We start from the raw sequence: 19,785 nt of genomic DNA on the forward strand, positions 1-19,785 counted from the left end.
GGTGACCCACAGCACACCAGCCCCAGATACCAGGCTCACTTGGGGTGGCAGGTCTGCCACCCCACAGCTCCCTAGAGCAACCAGAGAGGAAAACATACCTGTAAACTGGCTTCAATTGCCTTGGGATTCAGGTGGAAACCAGCTTTCATTGCATATTCACAGTGGCCTAAACTTTCCAGAGCTATTTTATAAGCCTGCAAAGAAATTGTTTTGTGAAGAATCAAGATTATACAGCAGATTATAAAATGACAACGTCCAGTGACAACAGAAATATAAAAGTTCTATAGTTAATTAAAAGGCTTCGGGCCAACTACCATCTTACTATTCTTTCCAATTGGCTCAACATCCCAACTTGAACTCCCTCCCCTGTTCCTGCCCTCGGATAACTACATGCCAGTTCTAAAACACTGACCTGCAAAGCACTGTCGATCTTCACGTTCAGTTCTTTGAGCTGGTGCTCAGGAATTGGCGCGCTCTGAGAACAGAAGAGCTGCTGAACCTCGATGCCTGCCAGGCGGCCATCACAGCCTCTTTCCCTCAGTCTGGATGTCGCCTGCAACAAGAACAGTGGCTGGTAGGTGACAGAGAATGTGAAAGGCATGAGCAATATTTAGAGAACAAGAAACAAAAAAATCAAACACAACTAAGTTAAAGTGAGAAACTCTCTAAGCGTGAGAGGTACACCAGACATTCTGGATTGTCTGTATTACCAGGTGAGAAGCCAGAAATTTAGGAAGACAAAATCAAGCATCTTGAAGTGAGAGCAAAGCAGGGCACCTGGGTTGCTCAGTGGGCTAAGCCTCTACCTTCGGCTTATGTCATGATCTGCCTGCCTCTCTGCCTACTTGTGATCTCTCTCTCTCTCTCTGTGTCAAATAAATAAATAAAATCTTAAAAAGAGAGAGAGAGAGAGAGAGCGCGCGCGCACCACTTGACTTAAGAAACCCTGGAAAGCAGACACACCCGTCTGCTATTAATTTTGTTTTGTATGTCAAAATGTCACATTTTTTTATTTCTCTGCTTTAAAATACAGAGAGGCTAGAATATTGGCACTTGGATTTTCCAGAATAATAATAATAAAAAAGAACATGTAAGGTTAGGTGCTCCTCTACACCAAAGTAAAAAGTCATGCCAACAAAGGACAGGGAAAAAAGGTACATTAGAATGTTAAAGGAAAAATAGTATTTTTAAATCTGCACCAAAAAATTAAAAACTTATTGTTTGGTCATTCAATGTCTATGAAGAGTACATAATCAAGACAGAGAAACAAGAAAACAAGAAAAAAAAATGAATCAATGTCTTGCTGTGATGAAATGTAAGTTACCTATCCATGTGGGTCAGGACCAGAGAGTACAGAAAAAAATGTATTTAATTTCTTAGATGGGAGGAAGAATTCAGAATGAACTGTCCTTCAATTTTTCCATGTCCATTTTTGTTGCAACAATATTTGTGTAACAAATGACATTTTTTAACAGCAATTTTTTTTTAAAGATTTTATTTTATTTATTTGACAGAGATCACTAGTAGGCAGAGAGGCAGGCAGAGAGAGAGAGGGGAGGAAGCAGGCTCCCTGCTGAGCAGAAAGCCCGATGCGGGACTCGATCCCAGGACCCTGAGATCATGACCTGAGCCGAAGGCAGCAGCTTAACCCACTGAACCACCCAGGCGCCCCTTAACAGCAATTTTTGTTCTTCTTTTGTTCTTCTGGTGTAGGAGTTGTAATATTTACCAAAATTGCAGTAAGGTAATTAGCAGCTATAATGCTATAAAGTTCCCAAAGCTCCACAAATGACCCATGACTACCATTCCATCCAGTCCCTGAACCCTAAGAGTCCACAGTTTAAAACCATCTGACTTCCTTTCTAAGACTCTTTCACTCAACTATTTAACCCGCGAGGTCCTGTGTTGGGTGTCACTGGATAGGCAGTCAAGCCCACAGCCTGGTCCCTACCATCCTGGAGCTGACAGCCTCATGGGCCAAACTAAAACATGTAAGACATTTAAAATGGAGAAAAAACCCCAGACACTGAGACATCAGCATTTCAGTTATGAGTTCACAGAAGAGGAGGCGGTCAGCAGAAGTGTGGGATGGATGAGCAAACATGTCAGCGAAGAAACCAGAACCCAGTGAGCAAGGGGGACAGTGGCCACAGATAAGGCTACTGAGCAAGGCAGGAACCAGACTGTGGGACAAGGCAGGTCAAGGTGAAGGGTCTATACTTTACCCTAAGGAAATAGCAACACCATCCACTTTTTTTTTTAATACTTTTTTTAAAAAAGATTTTATTTATTTATTCCACAGACAGAGATCACAAGTAGGCAGAGAGGCAGGCAAAGAATGAGGAGGAAGCAGGCTCCCCGCTGAGCAGAGAGCCCGATGTGGGGTTCAATCCCAGAACCCTGAGATCATGACCAGAGCCGAAGGCAGAGGCTTTAACCAACTGAGCCACCCAGGTGCCCCAACACCATCCACTTTTAAATGGAGAGTGATGAAGGATGATAAGACAGGGAGGAGAGAAGGAAGTTCATTTACTGCAGGTGTCATGGAAGAGTAGTGATTCCCTAAATGAGAGGAGTGACAGAAAAGGACAGATCTGGGATAAAACTTTGCAGGTGGGACCTTCAGGGCTTATGGATTAGATGCAGATATGATGCAAAGACAGAAAGGCAAGTCTCAAGTTTTTTGGCATGAAGGACCCAGTGTGGGATGGCAGCACTTGCTAGCATGGGGAAAATCTGGGGAGCACCAGAGGTGTGAGGAAAGCTAAGACTGAGCCATAAGGATACCTGAGGTAAGCAACAGCTGAACACAGGGGCCTGGAGTTCCTGTATTCCAGTGACCAGAAGTGGACTGGTCACACGTATTTGAGGGCCCCCAGCACACAGGCAGTTTTTTAAGTCCAAGGCTAGGACTTAAAAAGGGTTCCTCCTATAGGAGGAAGGGGGCCCAGAACTGAGCCTTGAGAAACTGACATTCATAAGTTGTGTTGAAGAGGGGAAGCTAGTGAACTAGATGGAGAGAATGACCCAGGAGGTTAATGCCGGGTTCAGGGATGCCACAGGAAGAGAGGGTCTCCAAGGGCCCATGTTGTCGTGAGGGCTGGATGGAGTCAGACGGTTCCCCGGATTTGGCCACACAGAAGGCCCCAGTGACCCTGAGAAGAGAATGCCTGTTCTTGTGCAGGAATGGAAGCCGGATTTCAGTGAACTGAATGATGCTATTTATATACAGTTTTGTACTGTGCAAAATAATTACTGGTGTCCTCCACAGATACATGCATTCAGAGTAAAAATACATAAATATACACAGGACTCACAAACTCCTAATTCAAAAGAGGCTATCACTACAAAGGAAGGGATGTGAGTAAGACAGTAAAAAGGTACAAAGGGAACTCAGCTGCATTTGTAAATAATATTTTTTTTCTGTTAAAAATAACAGGCATGAAAGGGGCACCTGTTTGACTCGGTAGAGCACATGACTCTTAATCTCAGGGTTGTGAGGTCAAGCCCCACATTGGGCACGGAGCTTACTTAAAAATAAGTAAGTGAGTAAGTAAGTAAACAAAAGGCACGAAGCAGCAACTGGTAAAGAGTTAAGATTCACTAAAAGATTCACTAAAAGGAAGACAGAGGGTAAATGGGACATTTCCTAAATGCTTGAAGTGTTTCATAATAATCTTTTTTAGAACGACTCAAAGGTGTGGTGGACAATTCTTCCAAGAAGTTGGCTGTGAAAAGAGCAGAGAAACAGGGCAGGACATCTCTGGATACCAAAGAGTATTAAAGTGCCTACAAGAAATGCGCTGTCACTGCCCACACCCCACCTGGCTGCCTGGGCAAGCACGGACCCTTGCAGCCAGCTCTGGCCCATCTTTCCAGACTGAGGCTCCAGCCTTTTTTCCCTGGTCCCTCTTCCTTGAAGCTCTGCTGCATTGCTCCTGGTTGGAGACAGGGCCTTTTCTCTGGGCTCCTGCACCCCGCACACCTCCATCACAGCTCTTTCACCCTGTTTTTGTAGGCCTTTCCTCTGGGAGGCTAGGAGAGGAAGCCGTCACCCCGGTGCGTGGCCCACGCCTGGCACCGAGAGGCATTCACCATCAAATGAAGGAAAGAGGGAATGATAACATTCAAAACTAACACCTCTAAATGAAATACTGCTTTTAGGTACCAACTGGCAAAGGTTGTCTGAAGCCTCCTCTATTTGAACACAGGGCACCCATCTCCCCCAAGTCAGGGTTACCTCGGCAGCGCCCCGCCAGGAGCGCACAGCTTCCTCCAACTCGGGCGTGTGGCTCACGCCAGATAAGCCGCTGCCGCCACCGTTCTTCTTCTCTGGCACAACCACCTCGGCAAAGCAGGAGTGAGCCACGGGCTGGACCTTCTGTAAGGCCTGGGTCAAAAACTGGAAATGGACCTGCACCACCGTCAAGAAACATCGCCCCAACACCTGTGAAAACAAGAGAGCCAGGGGGGTGGTTAGCGTGTCGGTCACCACCGCCATCAGTGCAGCACCCTGTTAACCATCAGTGTGAGCAGGAGGTAACAGAACCCGGAAATGTGAAATCACAGCAAGTTTGACAGTCAGCCGGCTTCTGCACGATGTTTGTTCTCATGTCTGTCTGCACCTGGGTGCATAAGCAAGGGGAGTGACAAGCAGAGGGAGAAGGAGAAGCAGGCTTCCGCTAAGCAGAGAGAGTAAGAACTTGTCATATGCAAAGCAACTTGAGCAGAGAACTTCCAGATTACTGACAAGTTCTCTTAAATTTTAGTTGTGCTGTCCATACTAAAATTGACAATAATAACAAAACTATCTTTTATCATGTTCCATAACATTTACCATATTTTCCATGGAGGGTCTATAATATTTCATTGGTTCATACAGTAGATTACTTACTCAAGAAATTACTTTATTGAGTTTGCAATTTATTCAGTTGGTAGGAGCACAGCTTGCTGCTAGCACTTGGTGCACTGCCTTGGGGAGGTGGGAAAGGATGGGGAACTGTTTCCACAGCCTTTACAAGGAACTAAACTCTGATCCTAGTGCCCACCCTTTGGCCCAGTCCTGTCCCCTGAAGCTCCTAAAAGTAAGACTTGAATTGGGCCTTCTCACCTCCCAGCACACATTTTAGATGCTGTCCTTTTCCATTGCCACTGGTCAGAGCTCTGCTTCCTGGAGAAAGTCAGGCAAGTTTCAGTGGTAACATTTGTTCACTCTGATTCTCCCCTGTGGAAGTCACCAGGGCCAGACTAAAACAAATAAACTCACACAAATCTCACACCAAACCATCAGCCCTCTATGGAGAACAATTAGAGGCTGAACTCCCACCCAAACCTCCTGGGTTTCCACTCATACCTGCCTCAAAGCTCCTTCCCATGACTGATCTACGCCAGCTGGAGCAGGGTAAGGGACACAGAGGAAGCATCCTAGCAACCCAGAGTCACGTGACAGAAACAGACTGAACAGCATATATTTCGTATTGTATGTAGCAGCAGCTGGCCTTCACGGAACACTTCATGTGTACATCATCTATGTACCATACCTACCAAGGAGCACCTCATTTCATCCTCAGAACAACAGTATGAAGTCAGTCCCATTTTACAGACAGTAAGACCGAGGCACAGAAAGGTTATGAAACTTTGTCAAAGGAACACAAACTGGTTGTAACAGAGTGGTCACTTGGTTCAAGTGCCTATGCTCTTGGTCCCTGTGCCCCACTGCCTCCAACAGGCTAGACACGGCTGGATACAGCTGTGGGCTGGCAGCACCGAGACCAGGCACATGAAACACTCAACCTTAACTGACCTAGGCCGGAATGAGGGTATCCTGAAGCCCCACGCAGCGCAAACACGGGAGGAGTGGAGCGGACTCCTCAGACACAAACTCTTCCTCCTCCTCCTTCCTCAGCCTCTTGGCAGGCTCTGGGGAGGTGGGAAGAGGAGGAAGTGGAGACACCAGGTACCATGTGCTGTGGGGTCACGTTCTTACAGCTTCTGACAAATACAATCAAGACATTCATTTGTTCAACACGTATGTAGTGTACAAATACTGGGTATGTACAAAGCACAACAAAAGGCCAAAGGACACTACAAAAGAGATAGTGAGCAAGTCCTTTTCCTCATGAGGGTTTCTTTCTTTCTGTCTTTGTGTTTTTTTAAAAAGATTTATTTATTTATTTATTTATTTATTTATTTATTTATTTAAGGGAGAGGGAGTGAAGTACACTCCCCGCTGAGTGCGGAATTGGACGCAGGACTCCATGCAGGACTCGATCTCTGGACCCTGAGATCACGACCTGAGCTGAAATCAAGAGTTGGAGGCTCAATCACACTTTCTTTTCTTTTTTCTTTTTTTAAAGATTTTATTTATTTATTTACTTGTCAGAGAGAGAGAGCAGGCAGAGTGGTAGGCAGAGGCAGAGAGAGAAGCAGGCTCCCCGCCGAGCAAGGAGCCCAATGCGGGACTCGATCCCAGGACCCTGGGACCATGACCCGAGCTGAAGGCAGTGACTGAACCGACTGAGCCACCCAGACATCCCTCAATCACACTTTCTAATGGTGGGGAACAAACTGCTAAGTCAATATTGTATGTCGGGGGCTGCTGGAGAAGGAAAACAAAGGGGCGATGCGGAAAGGAAAAAGCTCTCTGAGGGAAGGACTAAGGGAACAGGAAACTACTTTTCCCCCTTCTAAAAGGGAAAATTCTGGGAATAGCCTGATGGGAGGAAAGGGCTGGGGTGCGTTTCTTGTGGGAGAAGGAGGATGTTGCTGCAGGGATAAGGGGGTAAAGATGCAGAACAGTTTAAAAGGCAGACATTTGGTATGTTGTCTCCACCATTTTTACATGTTTGACCTTGGATGAGTCATTTAATTTAAATTTCTTCCCTGTAAACAAGGAATGATGAGAACCAGAGCTCAGCAATCTCTCCCCTGCCCCTTCTCCCCACCCTTCCCCATGACAGATGCAGTATCAGTCCCAATTACAGCTGCAACAAAATATCTGTGTTGTGAACAAGTCACTAAAAGCCAATCAAATAGAGCTCTGCTCTACAGGCTTACAGTAAGAGATGCATAAACACTGTGTTCTCTTGAGAGAGGACACAGCTCAACCTCCAGCCTGCCTCTACCCATCTCCTGTCACAGTCCAGGTTTCCTCCTGTAACAGATCCCACCGGCCTCCATCACACCTGGGCCAGTCCTTGGGGCTTCCTGACGAACCTGGAAGGAAATACAGACTCTAATGCTGTGAATTCGAAAGCATGCGACCTCAGGGCCATGGCCAGGTATTTTGTCCTTTGCATGGAGACCACTGCCTGGACTGTGGGATTGGGGAAATGGGTGAGTGGGGAGGTCAGAGACACTGGAGTTTAAAACGTCAGCGGACAGACACCTGCAGCTCTAACAGCAGCTTCCGTGTACTGAGTGCTTAACCCATACCAAGCACTTTACTTGCAGGGAAGCAACTCTGTGGGTAAGAGAAATGTACCCATTTTACAGATGATAACACTGAAGCTTCAAGAAAGAAGCCTGCTCCAATGCCATGTAGGTGATAAGAGGTGGAGCAGAGACCTGATGCCAGATATGTTCAACTCCAAAAGCTGTGTTCCTAACCACCAAGCCACTGTCTCCCTAGGATATGATCCAGGATGCAGCCACAATAGTGGTGGCTCCTAAGAAGAGGGGAAGAGCCCTGTGCAGGAGCCCTGACTTCTCCCACATGGTGTCAGGACCCGGGATGGGAACGGAGACTGAGAAGCATGGCTCCGTCTTCTCTGGCTGTAGAAAAGGGACTGTGACAAAAGTTTCAAGCAGGACAGCCTGTGGCACTCCTAGATGGCATGAATCTCAAAAGCTAATGATTCCACAGCAGAGAGAGCTGCTAAGACTGGCTGAAAACAGCAATTTGAAACAGGGAGAGGGTGCAAGGGGAGAGGGAGAAAGAGCAGCTTCTCCCGCCTACTGAGGAATTCCAAATCCAAAAACATCTGTTCAGTCCTTCAGCACATCAGTCTCATTTAAGAATTATGAATAAAGCAAGTGGAATTAATTGAGCTTTGCATTTTTAAAAGATTAATCTAGGGGTGCCTGGCTGGCTCTGTCGGAGAAGCGTGAGACTCTAGATCTCAGGGTCGTGAATTTGAGCCCCAGGTTGGGCGCAGAGATTACTTAAATAAACATTAAAAAAAAAAAAAAAAAAAAAAGGGACGCCTGGGTGGCTCAGTTGGTTAAGCAACTGCCTTCGGCTCAGGTCATGATCCCAGCGTCCTGGGATCGAGTCCCACATCGGGCTCCTTGCTCGGCAGGGAGCCTGCTTCTCCCTCTGCCTCTGCCTGCCTCTCTGTCTGCCTGTGCTCGCTCGCTCTCCCTTTCTCTCTCTGACAAATAAATAAAATTAAAAAAAAAAAAGGGGCGCCTGGGTGGCTCAGTGGATTAAGCCGCTGCCTTTGGCTCGGGTCATGATCTCAGGGTCCTGGGATCGAGTCCCACATCGGGCTCCCTGCTCAGCAGAGAGCCTGCTTCCCTCTCTCTCTCTCTGCCTGCCTCTCCATCTACTTGTGATTTCTCTCTGTCAAATAAATAAATAAAATCTTTAAAAAAAAAAAAAAAAAAAGATTAATCTATCCAAAGCATCCCAAGTTGATGGAATTTTAGGCCAATTTCAGACTTCTGCATTAAAAGAAACCTTTCAATGTGACTTAAATTCCCCATAAAGGCCCAATTCCTGAATAGAGACCATCAGTGACCTTGACCCTCTTGCTTCTCAATGTCCATGGAGCATTCTGGATATAATCAGCCTTTAAGGATCTACCAAAAGGAAATCTTGTTTTCTGGAACTCCCTGATGGCAGCAGGAAAGGGTAGGAGTTCACGTTCCCATAACCACGTCCACATACCACATCTGCTGCTAAGGGTGTTGTGTTGAGGGACAGAACCAGAAAACCTTTTCTTTTTGGTGATGTTTACATTTTACTAATTAAAACAGATTTTAGTTTAAGGTAACCCTAGTTTTGAATCCCAAAAGACCATGCTTTCTACGCCCCCACTGATGCTGAGGATCAATGGAACTCTACCTTCCTAGACATATTTCAAAATTTGGTTTTAGTTATGGCTGTTCGAGGCCAAGCAAGGCCTGACTCAGCCCTGAACACATGCCTGTGTTGGGATGATGGAATACCCAAATCTACTCCATCTCCCAACATGCCTTGTGATTTTCACATTAAAACACACAGTGTCTTACCCAGTTCATTTCCTACTCAACCTCACTTAACAATCTGTCTCTCTCACATCCCCGGAGTGAAGAACAAATAAAACTGTCACAAACACCCCCCTGTCAAACATTTCCAGGAATTCTAACATTTATTTCTGATCAGTTTAAAAGTCTAGAGTAAATGAAATGGACTCAATCTGGATTGGCCGTTTTTATTAGAAATTCCAAAGTCATTCAATCATTTCTTTCTCTGCAATATTTACTTTTACCTTAAACACAACAGTTGGTTCCAAGTATCCTCAACCTTGCTCCTTTGTTCATATGATAATTCCAGAGTTATTACATAATGATCTAACCAATAGAGCAGAATGTGATATAGAGACCTAAATGCGTCTCCAGAGAAATAGAGAATGCAGCGGACCATGGCCAGGCTACGGAAAGTGCTCTGCAAAGATTAGATTACAGTATAAAAATGTAAAAAACAAACTTACTGAAACTATGTATAGTCTGACCTAAAACCAATTACAGTTGAGTGTTTAAATATTTAAAAATTTTAAAACAGGCAATTAACAAAACAACAAAGATCTCTTTGCAGTCAATACTAACCTAGAGCAAGCTGCCATGCTACGTATAGGAGAGAACAAAGAAAGGGAAGAAAAGCTAATGTGTGCCCAAGAGTGGCCGAACCAACACCAAATGCTAATTATTCACACAAGATTATATATATTCTGCTTCTGGACATGCTGCCCTTGCCTGCTGGTGAAAATATCAACAGAGACAGTTTCAGAACTCCTACTTCATGGGCTGAGCACTCTGGTGCACAAAATCTTTTACAACAGTAATACATAATCACTGCAAACAAATTAGGGGGAAAAAGATCAGTTAAATAAAAATCTACTAAATATCACTAAATAGATATAACCACTGATTACATGTTTCCTCTACAGCCTACATTTGTACCTATAGATGGATTTTTTTTTTGCAAAAACGAGATTATATTTATATACTCTCTTTTATAGCCTGCTTTCCAAAAGAAAATATATCAACAATTTAATACGATGCCAACACACATAGGAAGTTTTGTATTTTAGCTACATAGCTATAAATTTTTTTTTAAGATTTTATTTATTTATTTGAGAGAGAGAGAGAGAGAAAGAGAAAGCATGAGAAGGGGGAGGGTCAGAGGGAGAAGCAGACTCCCTGCTAAGCAGGGAGTCTGATGCAGGACTCAGTTCTGGGACTCCAGGATCATGACCTGAGCCGAAGGCAGTTGCTTAACCAACTGTACACTGCTATATCCAGGCACCGTACATTGCTATAAATCTTAACATAACTAATAAGGATAATTATAAAATGTTACTCAGGACATGAAAACATGAAAGGCTACTCAAGGTAACTAAGTCCACATTAATTATGGTAAACAAAAGGACTGCTCTTCCAGTAATTTTTCCCATTGAAAATGCAAGTTTCCTCATAAATAAAGCAAAGTAATATTATGGGTTTCTACAGGCAGAGATAAAATATATTTAAGTTACCCAGACAAGCTTATGGCCTGGGAGCCTATCAGAATTCAGAAAATTCGGGGCGCCTGGGTGGCTCAGTGGGTTAAGCCGCTGCCTTCGGCTCAGGTCATGATCTCAGGGTCCTGGGATCGAGTCCCGCATCGGGCTCTCTGCTCAGCAGGGAGCCTGCTTCCCTCTCCGACTACTTGTGATTTCTCTCTGTCAAATAAATAAATAAAATCTTAAAAAAAAAAAAAAAAGAATTCAGAAAATTCTTTTTTCTTTAAAAGTTAATATTTCAGGGTGCCTGGGTGGTTAAGCATCTGACTTTAGCTCAGGTCAGGTCCCAGGGTCCTGGGATCGAGTCCCACATTGGGCTCCCTACTCAGCAGGAAGCCTGTTTCTCCCTCTGCCTGCCGCTCTCCATGCCTGTACACACACTCCCTCCCCCATCAAATAAATAAATAAAATCTTTAAGAAAAAAAGTTGTCACTTCAATCATGAAGAAAATATTATCACTGGGACATCTGAGTGGTTAAGGCACTGACTTAAGAAGAAAATAGTAAACTATCTCAACTGGGGGCACCTGGGGGGCTCAGTCGGTTAAGGATCTGACTCTTGGTTTCAGCTCAGGTCAGGATTTTGGGGTCCCGGGTCAGCTCTGCGCTCAGTGTGGAGTCTGCTTGAGATTTTCTCTCCTCCTCCCTCTGCCCCCCTTGCTCATGCTGTCTCTCTCTCTCTCTCAAATAAATAAATATTAAAAAAAAAAAAAACCACCACAACAACCACCCTATCTCAATGGAAGAAATGATTAAAAAGACAAATGGGGAACTTACAAGCGGAAATCCACTCCATCAATATCATCTTTTTTATATATATATATATATATTTTTAATATTTTATTTATTTATTTGACAGAGAGAGAGAGAGATCACAAGTAGGCAGAGGCAGGCAGTGAGAGAGGTGGAAGCAGGCTCCCTGCCGAGCAGAGAGTCCGATGCGGGGCTCGATCCCAGGACTCTGGGATCATGACCTGAGCCAAAGGCAGAGGCTTTAACCCACTGAGCCACCCAGGCACCCCCCCATCAATATCATCTTCACAGTACAACACTGAGCAGAAGGCCTCTGCATCCCAGGTGATGTGGCAGGCCAGGCCTCCCCTGTGCTTCACTGAGCTGGGCTTCACCATGCCCGTGTGACTGACAGGCTCTGTCATGCATGTGGTATTCCTACTCGTGAGGACTGTGGCAAGTCTTGGGCTGAGGCAGGGAAGGGGGTCTTCTACCTCCTCCCAGCAGCATCTGAGACAGGGGCCCCTTCCCTCTTCCTGAAACACCTGCTTCTCTGGGCTTCCAAGACACTGCACTTGCTCTGTCTCTACCTCACTCTCCAGTTGCTTCCAGGTCATCTCTTCCTTCTTAATCTGGAGTGCCCCAGGGCTCACTCGTCCTTCCATTCTCCCTCTGGTTCCCTAGTTATATTCACTCCCTTGATGACCTGGTCTGGTTTTACAGCTTCAAATACCATCTATTGACTCAACTGTTCTCAAGTTCCTATCTCCTGTCTGGACCTCAGCCTTGAACTCCAAATCTGTATATCCGACTATCTACTTGACATTGCCCCTGGGAGATCTAACAGGCACTGCAGACCTATTATTCCAACCTACTCTTGCCCCATTTCAGTAAAGAGCATGACCAGAGATCCAGCTGCTCATGTGGTAAACCCCAGAGTCATCGTCGACCCCTCTTTCTCTCTCTCATGCACTCACAATGTCCCACAGTGCTATGTTCAAATGAAACAGCTAGAATATCAATCAGCCTTAAAAAGGAGGGAAGCGCTGACACTTACTACAGCATGGGTGAGCCTTAAAGACATAAAGGTAAATGAGAGCAGCCAGCACAGAAAGATAAATACTCTACATCCCACCGATACGAGGTACCGAGAACAGGAGAACTGACAGAGACAGAAGGTAGAGAAAAGGGAGGTTTCCCGGGATTGGGAGGAGGGTGGAATGGAGGGTACTACTTAAAGGAGCAGGGTTTCAGTTTGGGAAGATGAGGACGTTCTGGAGATGGATGGCGCTGAGGGGTGCAGTCCAGTGTAAATACACCTAATGCCTCTGAGCCGTTCACTGAAAAACAAGTCCAACCGCTTCCAGTCACCTCCTCTGCCAGCATTCTGTTCCAAGCTACAATCATCTCTTGCTCTGATTAATTACTATAATAGCCTCTTAACTGATCTTCCTGTCCCACTCAATTAGGATTAGGTCTGTCTATACACAACAACAACAAATGCAGTGGCTTAAGCAAGATTGGTGTTTACTTCTTTCTTTTTTCTAAGGTAAAAAATAAACCTAGGGTTTGGCCGTCCAGAGCCGGGATGGGGACTCCCGGGTACCACAAGGAGCCAAGTTCCCATCTTTCTGCTCTGCATCCTCTCGCCAGGCCGACATTCTTGACCACCTCATAGGTCCAAAGGGCTAAATGACCTTCAGCCATCCGCCTGCATCCTAGAGAGCAGCAAACTGGGGCAGCAGACTCATCCCAAACCTCTAGTTACATCTTCACAGACCAGAACTTACTCAAGTGACCCCGGATGTAAGGAAGGCTGGGAGTATACTCCCTTTTCCGGGCACAGTAAGCCTGAAAACAAAACAAAACAAAACAAAACAAAACAAAACAGAAACAAACCTGAAGTTCTGTTGCTAAGGAAGAAGGGGAGACTGGATTTTGGGAGGCAACCAACCAACAGCATCTCCTCTCTCCCCTAGAGTCCACTTTCCACACAGGAAACGGATTATTATAAAACAGAAATCAGGTTATTGCACTCCCCTGCTCAAAATCGTCCAGTGGCTTTTCACTGCGATCAGAGGAAAATCCACAGTCTTCGTTCTGTCCTACAATACCCTGCAAGATCTGGGCCCTGACTGTTCTCTGAACACATCTCCTATCCTCCCCTCCGCTCTGGCCACCCTGCTTTCTTCCTGTTCCTCAGAAATTCTGAGCACAGCTCCTGCCTCACATCTTGGCACAAGCCAGTTCCCACCACCTCAGGGTTTCTCCGGATCAACATTATCGACATTTGGAGCCAGAGATGTCACTGTTGTGGTGGGGGAGAGGGGGGTTCCTGCTCGAGGCTGTGCATTGTCAGCAGCATCCCTGGTCTTGTAGAGATGCCAGCAGCACTGGCGGGAGGTGCAGTAACCACAGCCTCTCGGATCATACTGTTTGGAATACATTTTCGAATTGTTACTGTTTTTCTTGTTAAAGCAAAAAGAAGGCAATCCTTTCCTCCTAGGGTGACTTCTGACAGACGAAGAGCTGCAGGAGAGCATGAATGGGGCAGCAGAGGGGAGCTTTTGAGCAGCCACACTTCTGTTCCGTTGCAGGACTGAAATATAACCCAACGGGCTATGAGGAGAGAAATACCAAGATTCTGCCTTCTTCAAATAAATCTGAATTGAAAATCAGACAAATCGAAGAGCTCTGTGCTTCTGCAAACTTATGTCTTTCATGAGCTGGGGCCTGAGTCTGGTTACCTACTGTTCTATACTTCCTGCAAGGAACACCATCCCACCATGGGTTTACGTGTGTGGGATAGGAAGGTTGGGATATTAGTCAGAAGCAGAGAGGGAGGGGGGCCTGGGTGGCTCAGTGGGTTGAGCCTCTGCCTTTGGCTTGGGTCATGATCTCGGGGTCCTGGGATGGAGCCCCACATCGGGCTCTCTGCTCAGCGGGGAGCCTGCTTCCCTCTCTCTCTCTGTCTGCCTCTCTGCCTACTTGTGATCTCTGTCTGTCAAATAAATAAATAAAATCTTAAAAACAACAAGAAAAAGAAGCAGAGAGGGAAACTGAGGTCTTCAGAGATGGCAAAAATTTGTCCTCCAAATATATAGTGAGTCAGTAAAATTCTAACTTCCTAGCATGCAAGTTCAAACCTGCTCCTTCAAACCATTCTGAGCCCTCTGGGGTAACAGTCAAGTTCTTCTCAATGAGGAAGACTCCTCTTACCCTATCCCTAGCATGGAAAAAACTGGGAGATATCATTTTTGTGACAACTGAAAATACTTCCAGACACTGCCAAGTGTCCTCTGAGGGACAGCCCACCCTGACCCAGTGGCGAATGAACTACTACTCTATCTGGAGCATTCTTCCTCCTGGAATTCACACAGCTGTTGCTCTCATAGACTTTGCTCAAGAGTCCCATCCTTTCCTCTCTCTCTTCCCTTATCCTTCATTTTGCTTCACAGCAACACCCCACTACCTGACATTACCCTTGCACGTGTTTTGTTGTTGTTGTTGTTGTTGTTTTGGGTTTTTTTTGTGTGCCTATTTTCCCACCTAGAGGCTAAGCTGGAAGAAGGCAGGATCTCCCTTTTGCTCTCTGTTGTATTCTCAGTGCCTGGTGTACAGTAGACAATTCCTCCTATGTATCTGAAGAAGCAGTTGCTACCCTCCACATAAAAGTGCCAAGTCAAGGGGCATCTGGGTGGCTCAGTCTGTTGATCGTCCGACTCTTGATTTCAGCTCAGGTCATGACGATCTTGGGGTCCTGGGATCAAGACTTGTGTTGGGCTCTGTGCTCAGTGCAGTCTGGTTGAGGGTTTGCTCTCTCTCCCTCTTAACCCTGCTCACATGCACTTTCTGTCTCTCAAATAAATAAATAAATAAATATTTAAAAAAAAAAAAGCCAAGCCAAGCCAGGAACAGCATGGTGACTACAGGGCTGAGGGCATCAAAAGTGCCAGTATCTTTGAGCCAATGACATCTGATTCTTTCCCCCCAAACTCTTCCTGCTTTCTTTCCCTGGACAGCTCTTCTGCCACCAGCCCACAGACACCAGCTGCAAACCCTGAGATGAACTTAAGGGTGACAACACCAACAGGCATAGGGGAGATCACAACTACTGTGGAGAAAGGAAGTCTACAAACCATGCAAGGCTTTCCTGTAAGCAAAACACTCATGAATGAACAATCAGGTATAACACTTGTTATACCTGTACCCTTATTCTTTCAAACTAAGAGCCAGTATGTAACGAATAGGTATTCTGTTTAGAGATATGCGTAAGGGAATAAAAAGATGTATTTTCCCTGTATGTTTCTGTGTGCGTATCTATTTGCTGCTATCTGCATCAACACATTAAGACTATGAGCTACCCGGTGCCCCCAGCCTGGAGCACTTTGGACTGCCCTCACTCATTCTGCCAGCTTGCAGCCAGCTCTTGGGTATTTTCTCCAGGAAGCGGGGTGGCAGCAGCGAGGTGAAGAGGAAAGCCAACCAAGGGACTTAGGCCTTTTCTAGGGGCTTGTGAGGCCTCAGGAGGGGTCCTGCAGTGAGCAAGAACTCACGGGGTTCCTTCACATCAGGCTCTTTCTACTTTTCTGGCTCTGGGTATGTCAGCATTAGCTGGAGGGCCAGGAAATGCAGTCTCACAGAGGAATGGACACGTCAAGTGAGAGCACGGGCCTGAGGCAGTGGAGGGACAGAAGACACAAGCCCTATCTAGGCTGGTCCCAGGATTGCAGGCAAATGTCATTTAACACACATTCAGAATCTTTATTTGTAAAGACAAGGGAGGCTGCCAAAACGGGCTATTATCTAATCCTGTGAGATCTCACAAGCTGACCAGTAACCATAAACATTTAGAGTAAAGAATAATTCAGGAAACCTAGTTCTGTGTAAAATTACACTCCATGAACTCTTTTGTTTCTGTCTCCTTCTAATTAACCCACCAAACCTAGTATTTCCCTTATGGCCACTCAAATCTTCTTAGCAAATATGAAATTTTAAGTCTTCTCCTCCTAAAGGAAAGCAACATTGTCATTTCAGTTACCAAAATTAGGAGCACTCCTACCTGCTTGCTGGGGTCCTGCCCGGGGGATAGGGTGGGTTTTCTTTTCTCATTTTCTTCCTAGATTCTCTTTTATTTTCTTCATTTTTCTGAAATATACCTGCTTTTCTTTTCATCACTACAACTTCCTCAATAATACTTCCTGTGATATTGTGATTTACAGCAAGAAATACCTATTTCGGTCTTCTTCCAAGGTTCCTGGCACAGAGCTCCTAAAACCCTTGGAATTTTCCGTGTGATAAGAGAGATAAAGTGTGGGGCGCCTGGGTGGTTCACTGGTTAAGCATCTGCCTTTGGCTCCGGCCCTGATTCCAGGGTCCTGGGATCGAGCCCCGCATGGAGCCCTGGCATTGAGCCCCAGCATCAGGCTCCCTGCTGGGCAGGAAGCCTGCTTCTCCCTCTCCCACTCCCCCTGCTTGTGTTCCTTCTCACTGTGTCTCTCTCTGTCGAATAAATAAAATCTTTAAAAAAAAAAAAAAAGAGCAATAAAATGTGTTTTGTTATTCATAACAAGCCTCTCTAAACCAGACCTGAGTTTATGTCAATGAGGTGACTTTTGAGAAAAGCCCCTAAGAAGGGCCGCTAGTTGTCAGGGGACCCAACCACCGATTAGAGATTTAGAACTTTCAGGCCCACCACTTTGGGAACGCGAGGGGTTAGAGGTCCAATCATTCACCAATGGCCAACAATCGAATCAATCCCAGCCATGGAATGAAGCCTTGAGAAAGCCCAAAGGAGGGTCAGAGGGCTTCTGAGTGGGTGAGCACGTGGAGGTGCGAGGACAGCCGTGTATCTGGAAGCACAGAAGCTGCTGCCCCTTCCCATATACCTTGCCCTACGCATCTCTTTTACCTGGCTGTTCCTGAGTTATATCGTTTTATAATTCAGTAAGTAAAGTGTTTTTCTCAGTTCTGTGAGCTGCTCTAGCAAATTAAGGGAACCCATGGTGGGGGTCATGAGATACTCTGCTTTACAGCCAGCCGGTATGAAGCATGGGTAATAAAACACCCTGGCCTTGAAATTGGTGTCTAAAGGGGAGGAGGACACTCCTTTGGGACTGAGCCCTTCAACTGTGGGGTCTGATCCTAGCTTTAGGGAAACAGTGTCAAAACAGACCCAGAACTGCCTGGCATGAGAACCACCCTTACCCCACATCACACATTTGGTGATCAGAAGTGCCATAAGTGGACTATTCTGTGAGGAGACAGACAACAGAAGAGTCTTCCTAAACACTCCGAGTTCTGTTACAAGACCACTTTATATGCACAAATCCTCCACGGGACAGAATCATTTACGGGGTATTCCTGATACACTCCTCCTAAAAAAGTTTCTTGCTCCTTTTTTTTAAACTTGGAAAATATCCAAACACAAAAGGAGTATAACAAACTCTCATATACCAATCAAAAAGCTTCAATAACCACTAACATTTGCCATGTCTTTTTTTACCCTTCTCCCCAACACCACTTTTATTGCTGGAATTTTTTTTTTTTTTCAGATTTTATTTATTTATTTGACAGAGATCACAAGTAGGCAGAGAGAGAGGGGGAAGCAGGCTCCCTGTTGAGCAGAGAGCCCGATTTGGGGTTCGATCCCAGGACCTTGGATCATGACCTGAGCCGAAGGCAGAGGCTTTAACCCAGTGAGCCACCCAGGCACCCCTGGAATGTTTTGAAGCAAATCCCAATCAATCAAGACCAAGTACATGTTCAAACTTCCCAAATTATCTTTTTTTAAAGATTTTATTTATGTATTTGACAGACAGAGATCACAAGTAGGCAGAGAGGCAGGCAGAGAGAGAGATAGGGAAGCAAGCTCCCTGCTGGGAAGATAGCCCGATGCAGGGCTCCATCTCAGGACCCTGGGATCATGACCTGAGCCGAAGATAGAGGCTTTAACCCCCCAAGCCACCCAGGCAGCCCCCCCCAAATTATTTTTTAAAATGTATTTTTTAAAATGTACTTTTGTTTATTTGAAGTTCAATCCCCAAAAGTTCTTATTTGGTTGTCATATCTCTTCATATATATATATATATATATATATATATATATATATATATATATAAATATTTATTTTTTAAAGTAATCTCTACACCCAACATGGGGCTCAAACTTATGACCTTCAGATCGAGTCGCATGCTCTTCTGACTGAGCCAGCCAGGCACCCCTGGTTGTCCTATCTTTTAACTCTGTTTTTAGATGTCTTGTACCGCATTCCATCTCTCTCTCTCTTTTTTTTTTTCTCATGCTACTTGACTTTATTAAACAAATCAGGTCAACTGCCTATAGAATCTTCTACATTCTGATTTGTCTAACGGCTTCCTTGTGGTATTTTATGATTTGCTCCACTACACTTACTTCACTTAGACTGGGAATTTGTTCTAGAGGGTCAATGAGATTATTTCAGGTCCCCTCCCACCCTGGGGAGAGGGGAAAAATAGAAGAATAAACTATGGGGTACTGTGTGGTTCTTAGGATTCATGATCAACTAACTGGTGGCCTAACTTTGAGTGATACTGAGGTGGACCAATGGATTTGGGTGGAAAACGTCTGATCTTTCCCTTATGAACTTCCCCAAAGACATTTTTTTTCCCTGATTCCTAATGTTAATTTTTTAAATTAACATATAATGTATTACTTGCCCCAGGGGTGCAGGTCTGTGAATCATCAGGCTTACACATTTCACAGCACTCACCCTAGCACATACCCTCTCCAATGTCCATAACCCAGCCACTCTATCCCTCCCCACAACCCCAGCAACCCTCCCCCCAACCCTCAGTTTGTTTCATGAGATTGAGTCTCTTATGGTTTGTCTCTCTCCATATCCCATCTTGTTTCCTCAATGACCTTTTATCAACTGGTTTTACCCTCCATGGTTTACCACTTGCCTGAGTCAGTCAATTCATTTTGGTGTGCAAAATGGTGATTTTCCTAATTTTATCATCCCTTCTACATAGAAGAATACTGAGTTTCTTTTAAACAGAAGAAACTTCTCCCATCCATTAGGGCTATTTGGTTACCCTGAAAAACAGTTGTACAAGAGAAGCAGAAAATTCACTTAATTCCTTATTTTTCTTTTAATTAGCAATGTTCAGAATAATGAGTTGGTTGCACAGTGTGTCTTGGCCAGTCAAAATCAAAGAATCCAGTGCCTCCAGAGTGGCAGATGCCCTCTGGCCGCAGTGGCTTCCACCCACACAGAATGGGCTGGGCAGGCAGTAAATCTTGTTGTT

At 45.2% G+C, this 19,785-nt stretch overlaps 1 protein-coding gene across 3 annotated transcripts in view; it reads right to left on the reverse strand.

Moving 5' to 3' along the window:
- Positions 1–19,785, reverse strand: part of KIAA0355 (KIAA0355 ortholog) — an 83,373-nt gene that overhangs the window by 24,954 nt on the left and 38,634 nt on the right. For all 3 annotated transcript variants that reach the window (XM_032323264.1, XM_032323265.1, XM_032323266.1), the window contains exons 3-5: positions 4,241–4,447; positions 413–553; positions 99–194 (exon numbers count right to left, since the gene is read on the reverse strand). In XM_032323264.1, coding sequence (XP_032179155.1) covers positions 99–194; positions 413–553; positions 4,241–4,447 — 444 coding nt within the window. The remainder of the gene's footprint in view (positions 1–98; positions 195–412; positions 554–4,240; positions 4,448–19,785) is intronic.

The sequence above is a fragment of the Mustela erminea genome, chromosome 19 (genome assembly GCF_009829155.1).
Source record: "Mustela erminea isolate mMusErm1 chromosome 19, mMusErm1.Pri, whole genome shotgun sequence".
NCBI lineage: Eukaryota > Metazoa > Chordata > Mammalia > Carnivora > Mustelidae > Mustela > Mustela erminea.